Consider the following 17,445-nt stretch of genomic DNA (forward strand, 5'->3'; position numbering starts at 1 on the left):
TCCTTTTATATTATCCTTGAAATGCAAAATTTCCAAAAACCTTGTACGTCGACGCGCAATTAAAAAAGGAACATAACTGTCAAATTTCATAAAAATCTATTACCGCGTTTCGCCGTAAATGCGCAACATATAAACATTTAAACATCAAGAGAAATGCCGAACCGTCTACTTGAATCTTAGACCTCACTTCGCTCGGTCAATAATTTAACTCTACAGAGTCATCTAACGGTTGGTTATCATCTATAATATAATATTATTATAAATCATTCTTTGCCCGTTGAATGTGAATGTGAAAAGCTCACCAATAGTATGACAAAGAAACCATGATAACTTGAACAGAGGTATCGGCTTCTTCGAACTCCTTGTTGAATTCCTCTTCAGGGGTCGGTTGTGTGATGGTGATGTTTTGCTCATCTTCAGGATGACAAAGACCGGTCTGAATTTTCTTAGATGTTTCCGGTGTGTAAAGGTAAAATCCATTACCTGAAAATAATTTGCAATGAGTAAGGAAAATTGATTCAAGCTCTATTATATTCCAATAATAATTCATGAAGGATGAATGATTTTATATGAAATAGTGGAATATTATAACAGCAATGAATAAAAAAAAGAACTTGTCGCATTATAAACAGGGATTTCCAACTTAATAGACTATCAATTCAAAATATTATCTAAACCTGTAGTCTATTCAGTCCTAAATAATCAAACAATATTATTCCCTTATCAATTGAGTTAACCTGGAATCTTCAAGCATCAAACATTGGAGACGATTTATTACTATTATCAAGAAATAAGTTAACTTCAGTATTCACGACTTTTTTTATCCATTAAGGACTGAATTACCCCCAAGATTGAGAGATCGACTTTTCATCAACTTGCAGTACTTTAAAAAACCAATATAGGTCTTACGAACTTATAAAACGACCAAGTTAGTCATGCTTGATAGATCTATCACTTATTTGCAGTACTTGAACAATTATTAAGTAATAAACAATTCAAGTCTCATGATCAATCTCGAACAATATTATTCAATTCAGCCCTGTCGATCAGATAAAACAATACCGAAGCATCATATCATCGTTGCCCGGTTACACGTACGTTTATTTTACATTTAAATGTAATAAACTGCTGATTAAAAACGTGCAATGCTTCTAACATTGGTTCTCGAGGCATTTGACCGTCATTCAAATGGGTGACATTCACTTCATTACGGTTCCTGTTGATCACGAATAAGCTGTTTGGGAGAGACTCAGTTTCACGATACCTCAGTCAAGTTCCCGTTGCTTTCAGAAAGTTGCTTTTCGAATAATATTGATAATATATTTCTCATAATACCAGCATATTGTCATTTAAAAGCTGAGAACGGGTCTCCTAACCAACCCTTCTACGTTTGAAACACAATAAAACAAAATCTTGATGATTATGTCGTGATGTGCTGAACGGGTCAACTTCCCAATCGTTTCAGTTTCTCACGAATTTGTTAAAACTGGCTCGTGATGAACAGGGATCCTGCCATTCAAGTTTAATAGACATACGTGCAACCGGGACAGTCAATATTATTGAGAATCAATCAGCTACTCACCATTGACATACTCTGAGCCGTAGAGCACCGAGTTGGCAGTGGTGGTGGCGAGGGCCTGTGATGATGACTCATCGGTGATCTGCAGCACATCCTTGTGGGTGTGGCCAGGTAGGAGGCGTCTCAGCTCCAGTGCACTGGCGATGGCCGGAATCGGCTGCCACGGAATGCGCGGGAATGCCTTGTCGGCGCCTATCAGGTGCTGCTTGTACTGGCTTGCCACTGACTGCAGCATCGTCTGCATTGTCACGCTTTCTTGGATGTATAACTGCAAAGTTCAATACATTTGTCAAGATTGGAAAATGATTGTGTATGAAACATAGAATAGAATGGAATAGGAAAGATCAGTCATTCTTGGATCACTCCGTTTACTAAGAGCAAATTATGTATTGGTCAATATGATTGCTTACCACATGGACATGTGGAGCAGTCACTCAAGTAAAACCGCTTGTCACTCTCCCTTGGGGGGTCGGAGTCCCGGGAAAGGTTGGTCAAGCAAACCATTCAACTCGAGATTATAATATTGATATTTACTACACTCAAGAACAAAACCAATTTCAACAAATTGACACAACACAATGATAAAATTACAAATCTTATCGAAATGAAAACTCCTTTGAAAATCTTATTAAAATCAGCAGTTATTTCCTTGAATGTTTAATACTATACTTGACCCATAAGAAGGACCAATAGAGGAAATTAAATGTTGACAAAGCCTCATTTCCATTACTAAAGATTTAGACTGAAAACAGTGTAAAACATTTTATGACGGCAGTTTATTAACAACGAATGAGCCAGACCAATGTACCGCATGACAAGTTGAGCTGCGGTTTCGTATTTCACTGAGAGCTACACAACTGATTACTCGTCTCTTTCCTCAAATTCTAAATTTCTTAAAAATGAAGATAAAAAGATTCTGATCTCTAATTTGGATCCAGCACCGCACTGTAAATGTGCATTTCCGTTTGTGCGTAAACTTCCGCAGTCAACGACAAGCATTGTTGACATTCAAATTGTCCAAATTTCAAGTGTGCTAAAACAGCTGATCAAATAACTTTTCTTTATTTGTGTTTATTATTCAAGAATCAAAACATTTCTAATAATATCAACATAATGCGATTTAAAGGATAAAAGAGTATAAACTCAACTTTCCCCATTAAAACATAATTGAACATAATCTTTTAGGTTATTTAGACAAATTGAAATCTGCCCAATCTGAGATCCTCACCCTGTCGTGGTCGACGACGGCATTTACGCACAAACGAAAACCCAGCTTTAGTCATATTTAAAAAAAAGTGTTTTTAGTTTCTTTTAGATATTTTTTATATTGCTAAAGTTATGCAAAAATAAGTTATTTTCAGTTCCATTTATATTTTTTATATTACCGTACTTATATATAATGATAGGATAACGAGTAACTATGGTAAAGTATTGACCTGTTTCTTGTGCATTCCGACATAGAGAGCAGGCGAGTCGGGTACAGAGCCCTCTCCACCGGCCGACTGCAGCAGAGGCGGCGTCTTGCCTCCAAACAGATCCACCCAGATCAGCTGGCCTTCGTCCAAGCGCCATGCGCTCACAACCGGTGACTCAAACTGAAACATACAGTTTTTATAAAGGTGCATGATAATAATTGTTATATATTGAAATGATATAGTAATTGGTGCATATTGCAACACACTTTTGTAGGGGTAAAATATTCCATGAGAAACTTTTTGTTATGAAAATTGCAGCGCAATTTTATAAGAATACAATATTCCGAGAAAAACAAAAAGTAGTAGAATAGCAGTTACATTGGGGGATATAATCGGATATAATTTATACATTATGATGATAATGAGTTATTACATGTACAGTGAATGTATTTTAGATAGGTGGAGTATAATTTAATTAATAAGTTATCAGAGTCTAATAAGAGAATGTGAAAGTTACACATAGCCCAGCTTCATTTAGACTATTGTTTGAATTAGAATTGGTACCATTTCGGGCTTGGCCCTGTGGAACTTTTCTGAAAAGGTTTGTAATTCTAAATGATTGAATAAATGAATAGTTAATAAGGAACTTAATTCATTCTAAAGAGATAGCAACAAAAAGTTCCATTTGCTGATTCATTTTTAGTGCACTAATTGTCTTGGTTATTAGGCTATGTTTAGTGTGATATTATGTTTTTCCAACAGCATGAATTATACATTATTTTTATTTTCCATATAAATAATGGTTTTAATTGCTTTTGCAAACAATAAAAAGGAAAACATTGGGCCAAAGGTAGGAGTTGGCCTACTTTATTCATTTGAACATAAAAAATATACAGTATTAGAAATCTGTTAATCATAATTCCTTATTAATATTTCATAATCCCATATCAATGTATTAAGTCAATGAATATCGAATGAGATCGACTTTTTAATGTTTGAGCATTGCTTATAGATGACATTAATGCCTTCCATTCAACTAATGCTCACAGAAAGTCAATCTCAATTTAGTATTATAATTTTTAATTTTTAAAAAGTTTGTATTTTCGCTGCTTAATAAACTTGCTGAACAATTTTATTAAAAATCTAGAAAATCTCTAACCTTGTGTGTCCATAGAACCTTATTGGGCTGACTTTTGCTGAGTGCACAGATAAGGCCTTCTGGAACGATGACCTTCAGCATGATCTCAGACGAAGGGTCATTGACATAGTGACAGTCAGCGCTTGGATTCGGAGAAAACTTGACATCGTGTTGAGCAACGCTGAAGTTCCATCTGTCAAACAAAATAATATTGAATGAATAAAATTAATCTAACTGATACTAAGATAACAATTAACGTGAATTACAAGAAGCTTACAGTGAGATTAATTTAACAATAGTATTAACAACAAAACATTAACTTATATAGTATCAATGCTTTCCGTTCAATCAATGCCGACAGTTTAATATTGTGTCAATAAGGAAACTAGAAGAAATCATTTTGAATTCAACTTCATTTTGGAGTCTAAAGACAAACCATCTCTTTGGAACAAATTGATTATGATAAATTATTGATTTTGATATGAATGTTCAAATAACCACTAGCAGGATGGTGGACTTGCATTTTCAATGCAAACATACACAACAGCAGACGGACATATGCAGAAAGACGGAGGAAAAATCCCTTATAAGATGTTCCAATGTTCCACATAGACGTTCGTCTCTTCATATGTCTGCATGCAGACGTTCTATTTTCTGTTCGTCCGTCTGCATAAGTCTTTCTTTTTCTGTGAGCGTTTGCCTTATGGTGGGTTCTTGAAACTAGTAGTCAGTTATTGGAGCTGAAAATCTGTTAATGAAGCTGACCTGAAGCAGACATCCTTCGACGGGATTATGAAAATAGAGGAGAGAGAGTTGCCTATGAATTGAAGAAAGAAGGGAGTTTGGATCATCGCGACCTAACATACCGAGTACCGACCGGCAACCGGCCAACGTTATCTTGGCAACGGTAACACAACCTGAAAGAAAAAATGTTCATTGATGTTTCAAAGGTGAAAGAGCAGGTAAGGATGATAGGTTTCTGATTTTAAATGGCAATATTCTGGTATTATTCGAAGTGTTTAAGGTATGTTCCTTAATAAAAAATAAACAGACAAATCATACGCGTATCTGCTCCAAGATTAGTCACCGTTACTATTCAGTAATCACAGAAAACAAAGTTCAACGAAAACGTTAGCTGCGCTCGCGCATTACGGTGCTGTGTTAGATGCAGATGGCGTTGTGAAAGGAGGAGGATGAAGTTAAGACAATAATTGGAAGGAGACAAAACAGAGTAAATTGTAACAGTTATTGGATTACCTTTCGGTGCCGGTCCTGGGTTCGACGGCGCGAATGGTCTGCGTCATCCTCTGCACAAGCACGACGTCTCCGATCTGGTCGTCCACCTCGTCGGTGATATTGTTGCAGCTCTGCATCGTGCACTCGTACAGCACGCGGCCCGAGTCCACCTCCACACCGTACGTGCGGCTCTCCTTGCCACCTGGTCAAAAACACACCGGTGTAATAACCGAAACTAGTGCCTTGTTTGTGATTCTCCTGGCTCAACTTGTTCTTGAACAATAGATCCTTTAAATAAGAATCATCCAACTAAGAATTATAAAAAAGTATTTAGGACATGATCACAGTAACATGGATTACTCTGTAATTTGGCTAAGAGAGAAACGAATTTGAAAAAATCCCACAAAAATTTGACTGAGATTTTCAGTGATACCGGTAATCATGTTTTCAGGGTTTTCAAGGGGTATATCTGCTCAACTCTATACTGGAGACGGTATAGGATTAATAGACTTCCATTGAACAACTATTCATAGTTATTTACAATAATTTTATTGGGTGCTTGGTCCAATGACAACAAACAATCCAAATAACGTCTGAGAGACCAGGCCTTAATGTGAGCTAAAGATAAATAGCCAACTAACTATTACCATAGAGAAAATATAGCGTAAGAAGATAAAGGTCGTCTATGTTCGAAATTTCATGCCGATTACTACTCTCTATTATTACAGTTTTGGACGGGTGAGAACGGCACAGTATGAGAGACTACCAGCGTCACATAGCTTCACGACAAATAACTACTAGGATTATCGCTTGAGTTAACAGTGAAGTTTAGAACATAAACACCCTATATCCATGGTAATGCTATCTATTTTCTATGATATTATGATACGAAATAAATGAATTATAATATTCTCACCTGAGATGACAAGATCATCAGAGTAGCGGAAGGATGATTTGAGAAGATGTTCTGCGTTGACGGGAATCGCCTCTATGTATTCGCCATTGAACTTGTAGAGACCACCAGCCAGCGACGGAATCATACGAACCCACTGTCCATTATTCGTCAACTGCAAATTCAGCATTTATTGAATTACACCAATCACAAATTAATAGATATTTATTTGCAGTAGTTTCATGAGAATAATTGAACAAAGTAAGCTATACTTAAAGAATACATTATATATGACCAATACAAATATGACCAATGTCACATTGGTGATGTAATAATTCGAATTAAAATAATGCAACATCATTATTTACTCGAAGAATACATTATTACTCCTACATCATTATTACTCAAAGAATACATTCATGAACAATGTCACATTGATAATGTGATAATTCGAATTTAAATAATGCAACATCATTATTTCATAAAACAATCCAAGGACATTCTTCAGAAAACGATAAGAAATTTTAATCTACTTATTAAAGAAAATAAGAGATCTCATGAAATGTCTGAAACCTATTTGGGCAATTTGATTGTAGATACTGAAAAACAGAAATTGATAATACAAGCATTAAATTAACATAAATTAAACCTTTTTTAGAAGAATTCTCTAAATGTGTTTAATGAATCCACTAAAATATCTTTATAATAAAGATGATCATTATACGGAATCAAAATAAATTTCAATTATCAAATCAATTAGAAGGATATAACGATATTTTGAGGTACAGGTGAACGACCAGTATATCATAGTATGACAATAATCTCTTATGAAAATCAATAATTATCATTCGAAGATAACAATTTCATTAATCTAGGTACCACGAATAGATAAAGTATCAACTTGCGTTACACTAACTGATATGAAAATGCAAAATACATTTCATATTACTCAATATAAAAAACGTTTCGTAAAAAATATGAATTAATGAATCATTTCACAGCCATTGAAATAATTGGATTCCAAAGCATAAAATAGAATTATAAAAAGAAGTTTCTCTCTAGCATGAATGGAATTAGTACATAAAACATTGCTGGAATAATCATAAAAGAGAAAATTTCTACAAATGATTAGGCTATTCATCCATATTGACGAAATTGAAATCTTTTTATTTCTACAAGACACTAATGAAATCTTCAGTATCAACTGAAACGAGTTATTTAAATTTCATTCCAGCTTTCCCACAAATTGAGTTATATTGCTTCCATTCTATAAAGTATTATCTCTTCATATTTCTTATATTATAAAGAAAATGATTTATATGAGTAGTAAGTACTAAATGATTGTTGAAAATTTTTATTATCGAAAATTCTAGTTTGATCTGATTAAGATCTGCTACTTCTGGCAGATTAAGGCCTACGACTATTAAACCGTGATTAAACACTGATAAAATAATTATGACTGCATTGATCTTGTTTGATGAAATTACTCATTACTAAATCACGATTTAATTTGAATTACAAGCAACTGGAAGTTTTAGCAGCCAGTAATGATTTTTAACGATGCATAATAATACATAAGCAACACTCATTTAATATCTCATGAGATAATAAGAAGCTTAAATAGTGGGCGAAAACGTATAAAATATTGCAAACCTCCAACTTGTGAATATTTGACTCCAACATGGGTCCCGGCCCCGTGGGGACACTCCATTCTTTTGTTCCGCCATCGGCGATATTCAGCATAGACACTTGTCCATCCAAAGTGCTCACAAACATCAGCCTGTAATAGATTAATAGCAAGAATTAATAAAAAATTAATTGGCATTAAGAGATCCTCATATTTTAAAAAAAGATAGGTATTAAATAAAGTATATAATTAAATATTTTTTTACTAAATAAATTTATGTTTTTAATAAAAATGAAACCTTCACATATAGGCCCGCTAATCTTTTCTTGGTACAAACCGTATTTTGGTATTGTATAGACTAATCTCAGAATAAGCATACAGGAATGTGTATGCTTTCTTCATGGTACATTAGAGTATTTCTGTTTATAATAAGTTATGGAGAAATATTTTATTATAAAATATAAGCATTAGATAATATTATTAGGAGAAAATTATTCATATTTGGTATCAATTTATTTTAATTCATAATATTCTCAATTTATTTTATGCAAACCTTTCTATATATTTCTACCAACGAGAAATGAAAGCAGACAAATTATCCATGGTCTAGCACTATAAAATGCAAGTAAGCAAGATTCAAAGTTCGATTGTTCTAAAATCATGAATAAGGACATTCTTAAGATACCGGTACCTGACCTGAGCGATACTACCAAGCAGTATCATGTTTCTCTTTTATATACATCCAAATGATTCATGATCTCACTAAATAAATTTTAAAAAATGCAGTTCTAAAATCATGATCTATACAACAACCAAACAACAATATAGTTAACTACGTAGAAAGGTATTCTCTCTTACCAATGTTGAAACTTATTTATTCAACTATTGTATGGAGCATAATACGCATTATGCCATTGAATAATAAAGAATAAAGGAAAGTCTGATTTATTCTTGTTCACGATTTTATTTACCTCATTGACAATGCAAATAGCAAAATGAATAGAATAAATATGTTCATCGATTGCACAAATTGCTCTGAAAATGTAAGGTATATTTTCAACATCATCGGATGAGTAGCCTATTACACAATATATTGAGATCCTTGTCCAAAAAAAATATACAGAGTCGACTCTTCCAAGTTAAAAATTTGATAAATACTTGAGAGGCATACTTTTAAGTCAAGATTGATTATAACTTAGTTAATTACAGACTGATTACCGGAACGTCTTTAATAATAATTATATCTATAAATTCTTGCACTGATAAGAATAGTTAAAGCCTATTTCAACATACAATAATAGATAAACTTCGTTTAATAAACTTGATTACCAAGTACCAAGGGTAATTCATTAATAAATATTTTAGTAGTAGTATTAATATTTATGTGTTCTGTTAAACTTATTTTGTTAATTTTGCAATCTATGAATTTTTGACAAATAAATTCCTATTCCAATAATCCTACGAGTCTAGGTTTAATACAAACATTATTTACGTCTCACAAGCTTAGAAGATAAAAATCTTTAATAACATTTTTAACAAGATGCATAAATGTTTGCGCTAATGGAGAGAAAAAAATCTGTAGGAAATTTTGTAAGATTAAAAAAATTACAGTAGATTAGCAGCATGAAATCAATTGGAGAAACATAAAAGTAGGTATCAGTTTAACAGATAAGTTACTGAGGAAACATTCACATAACTCTACGATGCAATTGGTATCGTGTCATTTGCAAATTAGTATTGCACCATTAGATTAGAAGCGTTCAGGCCGAATGGCATAGGATTGGCATTACCGCTTGACTTTTCTTTTATCACGATTACTTCAATGACAAGACTCAAGCCGGTAGCCGGCTGCACTTGCCGGTAGACAAAACAAGGTGGTAAGGTATCGCTACTGCTTCTTATGATGTACCATGAAAACAAGTAGAACGATAATTAATCATCAGTACAGTATAATTTGCAATAATCAATCAGTCAATGTGCATCAAACTTACTACATTCTGAATGAGTAAAAATTAGTTAGATCTAGTTTAAATCACATTTGCATCAACGACTTTGTTTTACAAGGATGTGATTTAGAAAAGAAAGCAAAATTAGGTAAATTATTAATTTTTGATAATAAGGTAGGCCTACCTTTCATATTATTAGTATTATTCCTATTACAAATTTTAAATTTTATTACAATGATTTTCTAAGGGTATCTGGAATTGGAAGTAAAGCTTGCACACTTCAAGCTCTCGAGCTTGAAATGTTTGAATATTTTTGAATAATCTACTTTTTCATCTATTTTATTAATTTTGAAGATTATTAATTCCATGCCAACATTCCACATTCTATAATCGAATGATTCTTAGAAAGCAGCTATGGCATTCATAGAGGTACTGAACTACAATTTATACATACTGTGTTTAAATTACAATTTTTTTGGTAGGTTATTATGTTTAGTAAATATGGCAAAAATGACTCTTAAAATTGTTATTGGCAATTTGGTAGACACCAATGAAATTGTACGGTATTTCATTAGGCCTACTCACAAACAAGATTGTAGCTCATGTGCGCATCACTCACAGAAAAAAGTATTATGCTACATTCCAAGTAAATTAGTGCAATAAGAATTATAGATAATATTAAAGATATATTAATAATAGGATAAATTAAAATTTTAAAAGAAATATTAGTATCATAGAATAACAGCTATAGGTTGACATCAGGGTAGTAAGTTATTATTTAACCATAGATAGGTACAATTAAATCAAACTGTTTGGAAGAAACAGAAATCAATTCAACCAAAGTAATAACAAAAAGCTGAGACTAAATTTCCAACTTACACAAAAACATTTATTTGTCCAAAGATTTTCTATGAGATAAAAATAATATGAATAAATTTTACATAGTAATCTACTTGATTAATGTCCCTAACCTCAATCTTTACTTTTGGCCTTGAGGGTACAATTTATTATGCTTCATAACAAATGATAATATTATAAAACAAAAATTACTTACTTTTTGGATTTATAGTTTGATCCAGAAGATGGTCCACAAAACGGCAAGCTCTCAATTTCATCATCACTTTTTATGCTGACAACTGAGGTTGACACAAGAAACACTGCGATCAGACATTTCAAGAGATTGCAAAACATTATCGACAACTAACCGTCAATCATAATTGGATGGAATGATTTATGAAACAGATTCTGAACTTATTCTTAACAAACTTTCATCAGAAAAACATAGTAACCACTAACTTAATTACAATTGAGCTGTTTACAAACTTTACTTTTTTTGTTATGGCTGCTATCCGACCATCCTACCTGGAAAACTGTTTTGTTGCGACTTGCGCCTGAGCAAATCGGTTGTATTGCATGACGTGTTCTACTTGCAAACAGCTGATGGGATTGGTAGAGAGTGTGATGTGGTGTGATGACGACAAACTGAGACTATTTTTACACAGACGACGACAGACGTATTCAGTCAAATATTGAAAAACAATATTTTGTTTTTAATAAAATTTTCAAAAATTGCGAAAATATGTTTTCTACTTCTGAATATTATTTTTTCATATTATGAATTGTTGTGATCTTTATAGTGAGATTTTTATACAATAGTGTACAGTAATATTCAGAGAAAACAGATTTTCACAATCTTTCAAAAATATAATTTTTAAACCCTGAAACTTGTTTGTTTTTGCACTAATTGAATATTGGGGTTGATATCCTACATACAATTCTGTGATTAACTAGATATTCGAAATTTTACAAAGCTGTTATTAGTGGGATGAAGGGTTATGTCTAAACCTATTTTATTCCGTAAAGCCGCGTTTACACCGGAGTTGGCAACCAATGATTGCCGACATTTATCGGCAATTTTGAGTTGCACGCATTAAAACAACTGCAACTCGCATTGCCAACCGTAGTTGGAGACCGATTTTGCGAGTTGGCAATCGAAATTTGGTTTTCCGACCGGAGTCGGTAAAGATCAAAGGCGGTTGCCAACCCCGGTTGGCAATGCGAGTTGCAGCGCTAACTTCAGTTGCAACTTGAGTCTGCAACTACCCCGCTACCCCTCCCGCCTGTTGGCTCCACGTGGTCGCGCTGCGTCATTTCCTCAGTTCAAGCAGGCTAGTCGTTGTGACTTGTTGTGTTTTGTTGTTCGGTTCTTGTTTGTGCCAGTGCAATGGAAAATCTTTCTAGTGAAGTGGAGTGGACAAATGATCAGGTAATCAATTTGATATAGTTATTCAGAGAGAAGCCTGTCTTGTGGAACCACACCCTTTCAGATTTCAAAAACAAAAATTTTAAAAATCATGCTTGGAATGAAATTTCCCAGGAAATAAAAGTGAACAAACTTGAAGTCCAGTCTAAAATGAGGAATTTTATAAAAACATTCCAACGAATAAATAAGAAGGGAAAAAGTGGTTCTGGAGCCTGCTCAAAATCAAAATGGTTTGCTTTCGACCACCTCATGTTCTTACAAGACAAAACAACTCCAACATTTAGCCGTGACGCTGGAATAAATGACACACAAGCACAGGTAAGATAATTATATTCACACTAATAATGACAGTAAAATTAACATACCATACCCAATTTACAACAACATTCAAGAGTACCTGTTAAATGTAACAAATAGGTAAATTGTTATATTGTTCAATGTTACAAGTAAACTGATTTACCAGTATAGCAGACAAAAAATAACAGATTAATTTCTTGTTGGTAGTTTTCCCCTTTAATAGTTGTTTTGCCAAGGGACAGACCCCTCAGCACTCATGAAGTATGCACTTAATTCCTTCCGAATTTCTTTTGCGAGGTGTGAGGGTTTTTTAGGGATCCGTTTCAGTCTCAGTAGAGTAGTAGTAGGCATTCCCTCCACTCTCCATTCTCCAGGCACTAGTGTTGCTGTGGTCGTGTCTTCATAATCAAAAGATCCTGATGGACTGTAGGAGGCAGTCGACGATTTACTTTTACGTAAAAAATTATGTAAATGACAGCATGTCAACACAACTCTTGAAGCATTTTCTGGTTCAAGAAGCATTGGTTTCCTCAGAACCCTGAATACAACCGATACTATCCCGAATACATTCTCGACAACTCGTCGACTACGGCACTGTCGGTAGTTGAAGACACGCTCCAAGCTTCCCTTATCGTGAAGTCCCGGGAATGGCTTCATTATTGATGGCTGTAAGGGGAAGGCGTCATCAGCCAGGAGCACAGAGGGTACAGGAAAGTTTCTACCTGGCAAGTATCTCGGTTTTGGAAGATGTAAATCTGATTTTTGTAAAAGTTTTTGCAACGAGCTATGAGCAAACACTCCGCCGTCTGACAGTCGTCCTTGGTTGCCTACCGAAACGTAGGTGAAGCAGTAATTAGCATCAACTACTGCAAATAAGACGATGCTGAAAAACGACTTGTAGTTGAAATACTCACTTCCAGTATTTATTGGGGCTTGTATATCAACATGTTTACCATCCATGCTCCCGATACAGTGAGGGAAGTTCCACAGGTCATTGTACTCTTTTTCGTGATGTAGCCACTCCTCTTCAGTTGTAGGTAGCTGAAAATACCAGAGAAAATACAGTGATCAAATATTACAGAGGTCATAACAAATAAAAAAAAGTAACACAAAATTTCTAAAACAAGTAACATGAAATTGTAATAAGCAACTTGGATTTGTCTTTTAACAACTATTCATTGAATATTGGGAATTTATGTACAAATACACATAAACAAATGGTATGAAGTTAAACCTGTGAACTGTTTTTTTTTTCAGGTAACAGAAGACAACAATGTTGACGTGAACCTACACGAAGAATTGCCCACTCAGACTTCACGAGCCTCAAGTTCCACTGGTGAAACTTCTTCTTCGATCGTCTCTGCTCCTCCTACGAGCGTAGCCCAGCATAGGCCTTCAAATAAAAGACGACGCAACACCATGGCTGAAGAAGCTTATTCCGTAATGAAGGAAATGGGGAGCAATTTGAAAAAAAAGACGAATTTGACATTTTCGGTGATCTTGTTGCTTGTGAATTACGTAAATGTTCTGATAAAAGGTATGTAGCACTTGCTAAGCGAAGAATTAGTGACATATTATTTGATGTGGAAATGCACGAATTTAATAGGCAGCCACAATCAAATTCTGGCTGTTCCAGTTCACTGTCCCTACAGGAGTCGTCTTCATGCCCGGCTGGAAATCAGGAAGATAACTTTGAAAACTCCCCATCAACCTTGAACCCAGTGGTGGACACGTGGGGTGATGAAGATGCCAATACATTGACTAACTTATAACTTAGCTATAATGTAAGCTAAGCTATACATTACTCAAGCTAAGCTATATATTTCTTGAGCTATAGAGTTTCTTTGTTTAATTTGGAGTTTTTTTATGTATACATTTATTTCTAATTTAATGAATTGTGTTACTTTGGAACATTAACTTAACTTTGTGTTCATATTTTATTAACAAGTCACTACCAGGTTGCAACTTTTTTGTCTAGATTTATTAACTAGATTTATTAACAATTAACTTTTGTCTAGATTTATTTAACTCAGTGCACAACGTAAACAAATAAAAGGTATCTAAAAATAACAATATTTAGTAATTTTCTTTCTTTGCTCACCTGTATGTTATCCTTCAGGAAACCTATAACAGCCTCACAAACCTCTGGCACTAAAATAGATATCGCACTTTTGGAAACTTTAAACAAATAACTGAGACTAGTATAAGAGTCGCCACTCGCCAAAAAGCGCAATGTAATAGCCAATCTTTCTCGCACTGGAATTGCTTTCCTATAGTTAGTATCCTGTTTACTAATTATGTGTCCAATACCAACAATTAAACTTTCAAAATCGTCACTTGACATTCTTAAAAAGTTTTTTACACTGCCATCGCATCTCAATTCCCCCGTCAAAGGATCTGTATCATCTCGATTTAAATCATTTAAAAGATCGCTGCCGCTATACTTTGCTCTTGCCTGCAATGAAGGTCGAACCCAGTATCTTCTCGGTTTTCTACATTTTGATAAAATAACACACACTGCCGCAGCAAGAACAACCTCTTCAGCACTCGACATTCTACATACTGTCTGATTTTCTACATACTGTAAAGTTTAGTTGCAAGTTGCAGGTTGCAGACCTAAAAACAAACTATATGTGCCCAGGTTGCAAGTACAAGTTGCAGACTTCCATCGGCAACTAGCGTCTGCAATCGAAATTGGCAATTTTTTATTGCCAACTCCGGTGTAAACGCGGCTTAAGTTATTAGTACGATCTGAGTAGTTTCGATTCACAGTATAGCCAGCCACCTTGAATTTTTGACCACGGAATAAGCATACCAATAAGTACCGTAGTGCTTCTTTCACTTGTGCTTAATACCTTCAGCTTAATCCATTACTTACAATTGTGGGATCGATGGCGTCAAAAAATCAAAACACATACAAACACATGAAAAAAAAAACTAACAGTTCAGATGGCAGTGATCCAGTGCTCACGCTCTCAATAAAAATTCAAATTATCACCCATAAATTCGTTCACACTGTAGTATGCCTTTGCACACAGTAGCTTCCGGACGGTTCTCCTGAAGGCGGCCTCATCCAATTGCTTCACACTATTAGGCAGTTTATTGTAGAATTTCAGGGCTGAAATCCTGTAACTGGCCTGTGATCGGTGGAGGCGTCTCCTGGGGATATCCAACAGCTCACTGCGCCTGGTGTTGTGGCGGTGGATGTCACTACGGGCAGCTAGAGTATGCTGTATCTTCTTGACATACACCAAGCACAGGAGGATGTAATGGCTGAAGACAGTCAGTACACCAAGGCGAGCAAAGATGGGCTTGCAGTGGGCAAGATGATCGCTGCCTGTTATAATTCTTATAGCCCTCTTTTGCAGTCTCAGCACATCAGCAGCCCCCGCTGAATGACCCCACAGAAGCAAGCCATAGGTAATGTGGCAATGGAAGAGCGCATGATACATCATTATCAGGTACTTCTCAGTCACCAGGCCCCTCATCCTGAGCAGAAGAAATAGCAAATGCGGGAGAGTCGACTGGTTACTTGCTGTATATGACTGTTCCAGCTGAGTTTGCTGTCCAAGACAAAACCCAGCAGCTTCACTGGATTCTGAGGGTCACGCGGCTCACGTGACAAGCTGCAGATGATCATTTGGGTCTTGTCCTCATTCAGCTGGAATCGATTAGCCAGGAACCATGAAGTGGCAGATCGAAGATACTCCGCAGATGCCTCCAAAACCCGCTCAAGCTCAGCACCCGATGACAGTAGAGATGCATCATCCGCGAACATCAGAGAGGAACCGTGGTCGTCGAGGTCATTTATCATGACAAGGTTTGACATAGATTGAACTGAATAATCACAGTACTTGATTCAGTGTGGATTAGCATTGTAAACTGGTATTTACGAATCCAGTAATTAACAGCAGATAATGATCATAGCCACCACTTAGGGTAAGAATAGAACAGGCAGGTCGATGTTTAGCTCTCAGTTTAGGTCGCACTCACGATCGACCTCAAATACAAACACAATTTGAAGCATGGGAGTCAACAGGACAGTTTATAATGTTTAAATGTTGCGCATTTACGGAGAAACGCGGTAATAGATTTCCATGAAATTTGACAGGTACCTACGGTATGTTCCTTTTTAAATTGCGCGTCGACGTATATACAAGGTTTTTGGAAATTTTGCATCTCAAGGATATAAAAGGAATAAGGAGCCTCTTTCATACGCCAATATTAGAGTAAAAATCAGACTATAGAATTATTCATCATAAATCAGCTGACAAGTGATTGATTACACAGATGTGTGGAGAAGCCAGTCTATTACTGTATTTGTATAAGGTCTATAGTTTCAATCAAAGACCATAAAAAGGTATGCATCTTTGAGCTGGGTTTACACCAAATTTATTAACATTATGTTAATAACTTAATCCTTATAGATTCTATTAGATTGAACGGAAGTTGACAAACACACATCTTCATCATGTGTATGATAAGTTATGTTCAATCTAATATAATCTATAAGGATGAGTTATTAACATTTTGTTAATAACTTTGGTCTAATCGCAGCTTTGGTTTCAATATTTTGTTTCGCAGTCATGGTATTATTATGCGTGCCCATTAGTATAAATATTCTCACCTTCCAAAAACCCAATTAAAAAGGTGATTGGAAATAAACAAATGAACTAAATAATGCTGGAGAAATTATAACATTTTTGATTGTAAAAAAATAATTTTCATCAGATATAGAAAGATTAACACGGAACTGGATGAATTATGTCATATGGAATACAAATTCAAACGTGAACTGGGTTTGTAAACATTTAAAACAATTGATATCAGGTACTTGTGGATGAGAATACTGCGTGAGGTCTACTGTTCACAGAACTACTAGTTAATGAAAATCAATCAAATTAAAGAGCTGCCAATCGGCTTGGTTGTATTGCATGCAATTTATAACTCATTGCATCTCCATATTTTCCACACAGCTTTCAACTTGGAATATGTTTAGACTATTACTATTACTATTGTCATTTTCGCTCGAGCAATTTATTTATATTCTAA

General features: G+C 35.0%; 2 protein-coding genes across 3 annotated transcripts in view; one reads left to right on the plus strand and one right to left on the minus strand.

The window, feature by feature from the left end:
- Positions 1 to 11,235, minus strand: part of LOC111059996 (eukaryotic translation initiation factor 2-alpha kinase) — a 31,404-nt gene extending 20,169 nt beyond the window's left edge. The window contains exons 1-8 of the mRNA XM_039426824.1: positions 10,888 to 11,235; positions 7,914 to 8,040; positions 6,285 to 6,435; positions 5,390 to 5,570; positions 4,154 to 4,325; positions 3,016 to 3,174; positions 1,583 to 1,847; positions 303 to 483 (exon numbers count right to left, since the gene is read on the minus strand). Coding sequence (XP_039282758.1) covers positions 303 to 483; positions 1,583 to 1,847; positions 3,016 to 3,174; positions 4,154 to 4,325; positions 5,390 to 5,570; positions 6,285 to 6,435; positions 7,914 to 8,040; positions 10,888 to 11,024 — 1,373 coding nt within the window. The 5' untranslated portion in view covers positions 11,025 to 11,235. The remainder of the gene's footprint in view (positions 1 to 302; positions 484 to 1,582; positions 1,848 to 3,015; positions 3,175 to 4,153; positions 4,326 to 5,389; positions 5,571 to 6,284; positions 6,436 to 7,913; positions 8,041 to 10,887) is intronic.
- A 461-nt stretch (positions 11,236 to 11,696) lies between these two features.
- Positions 11,697 to 14,131, plus strand: LOC111051275. Of its 2 annotated transcripts, none has more exons than XM_022337748.2 (2): positions 11,697 to 12,414; positions 13,651 to 14,131. In XM_022337748.2, exons 1-2 carry the CDS (start codon positions 12,247 to 12,249, stop codon positions 13,936 to 13,938), a joined length of 456 nt encoding a protein of 151 aa, XP_022193440.2. In that variant the 5' UTR covers positions 11,697 to 12,246; the 3' UTR covers positions 13,939 to 14,131. The 2 variants fall into 2 exon arrangements, with proteins under 2 accessions (XP_022193440.2, XP_039282759.1); XM_039426825.1 differs by having other exon boundaries at positions 11,697 to 12,099.
- The last annotated feature ends 3,314 nt before the right edge of the window (positions 14,132 to 17,445 follow it).

Source organism: Nilaparvata lugens, chromosome 4 (genome assembly GCF_014356525.2).
Source record: "Nilaparvata lugens isolate BPH chromosome 4, ASM1435652v1, whole genome shotgun sequence".
Lineage (NCBI taxonomy): Eukaryota > Metazoa > Arthropoda > Insecta > Hemiptera > Delphacidae > Nilaparvata > Nilaparvata lugens.

Bases quoted from the DNA above. Each gene is read 5' to 3' on its own strand.
- LOC111051275 (XM_022337748.2), top strand. From the start codon at position 12,247: ATGAGGAATTTTATAAAAACATTCCAACGAATAAATAAGAAGGGAAAA. The intron at 12,415-13,650 runs GTAAGATAATTA...TTTTTTTTTCAG, and splicing joins TAAATGACACACAAGCACAG to GTAACAGAAGACAACAATGT.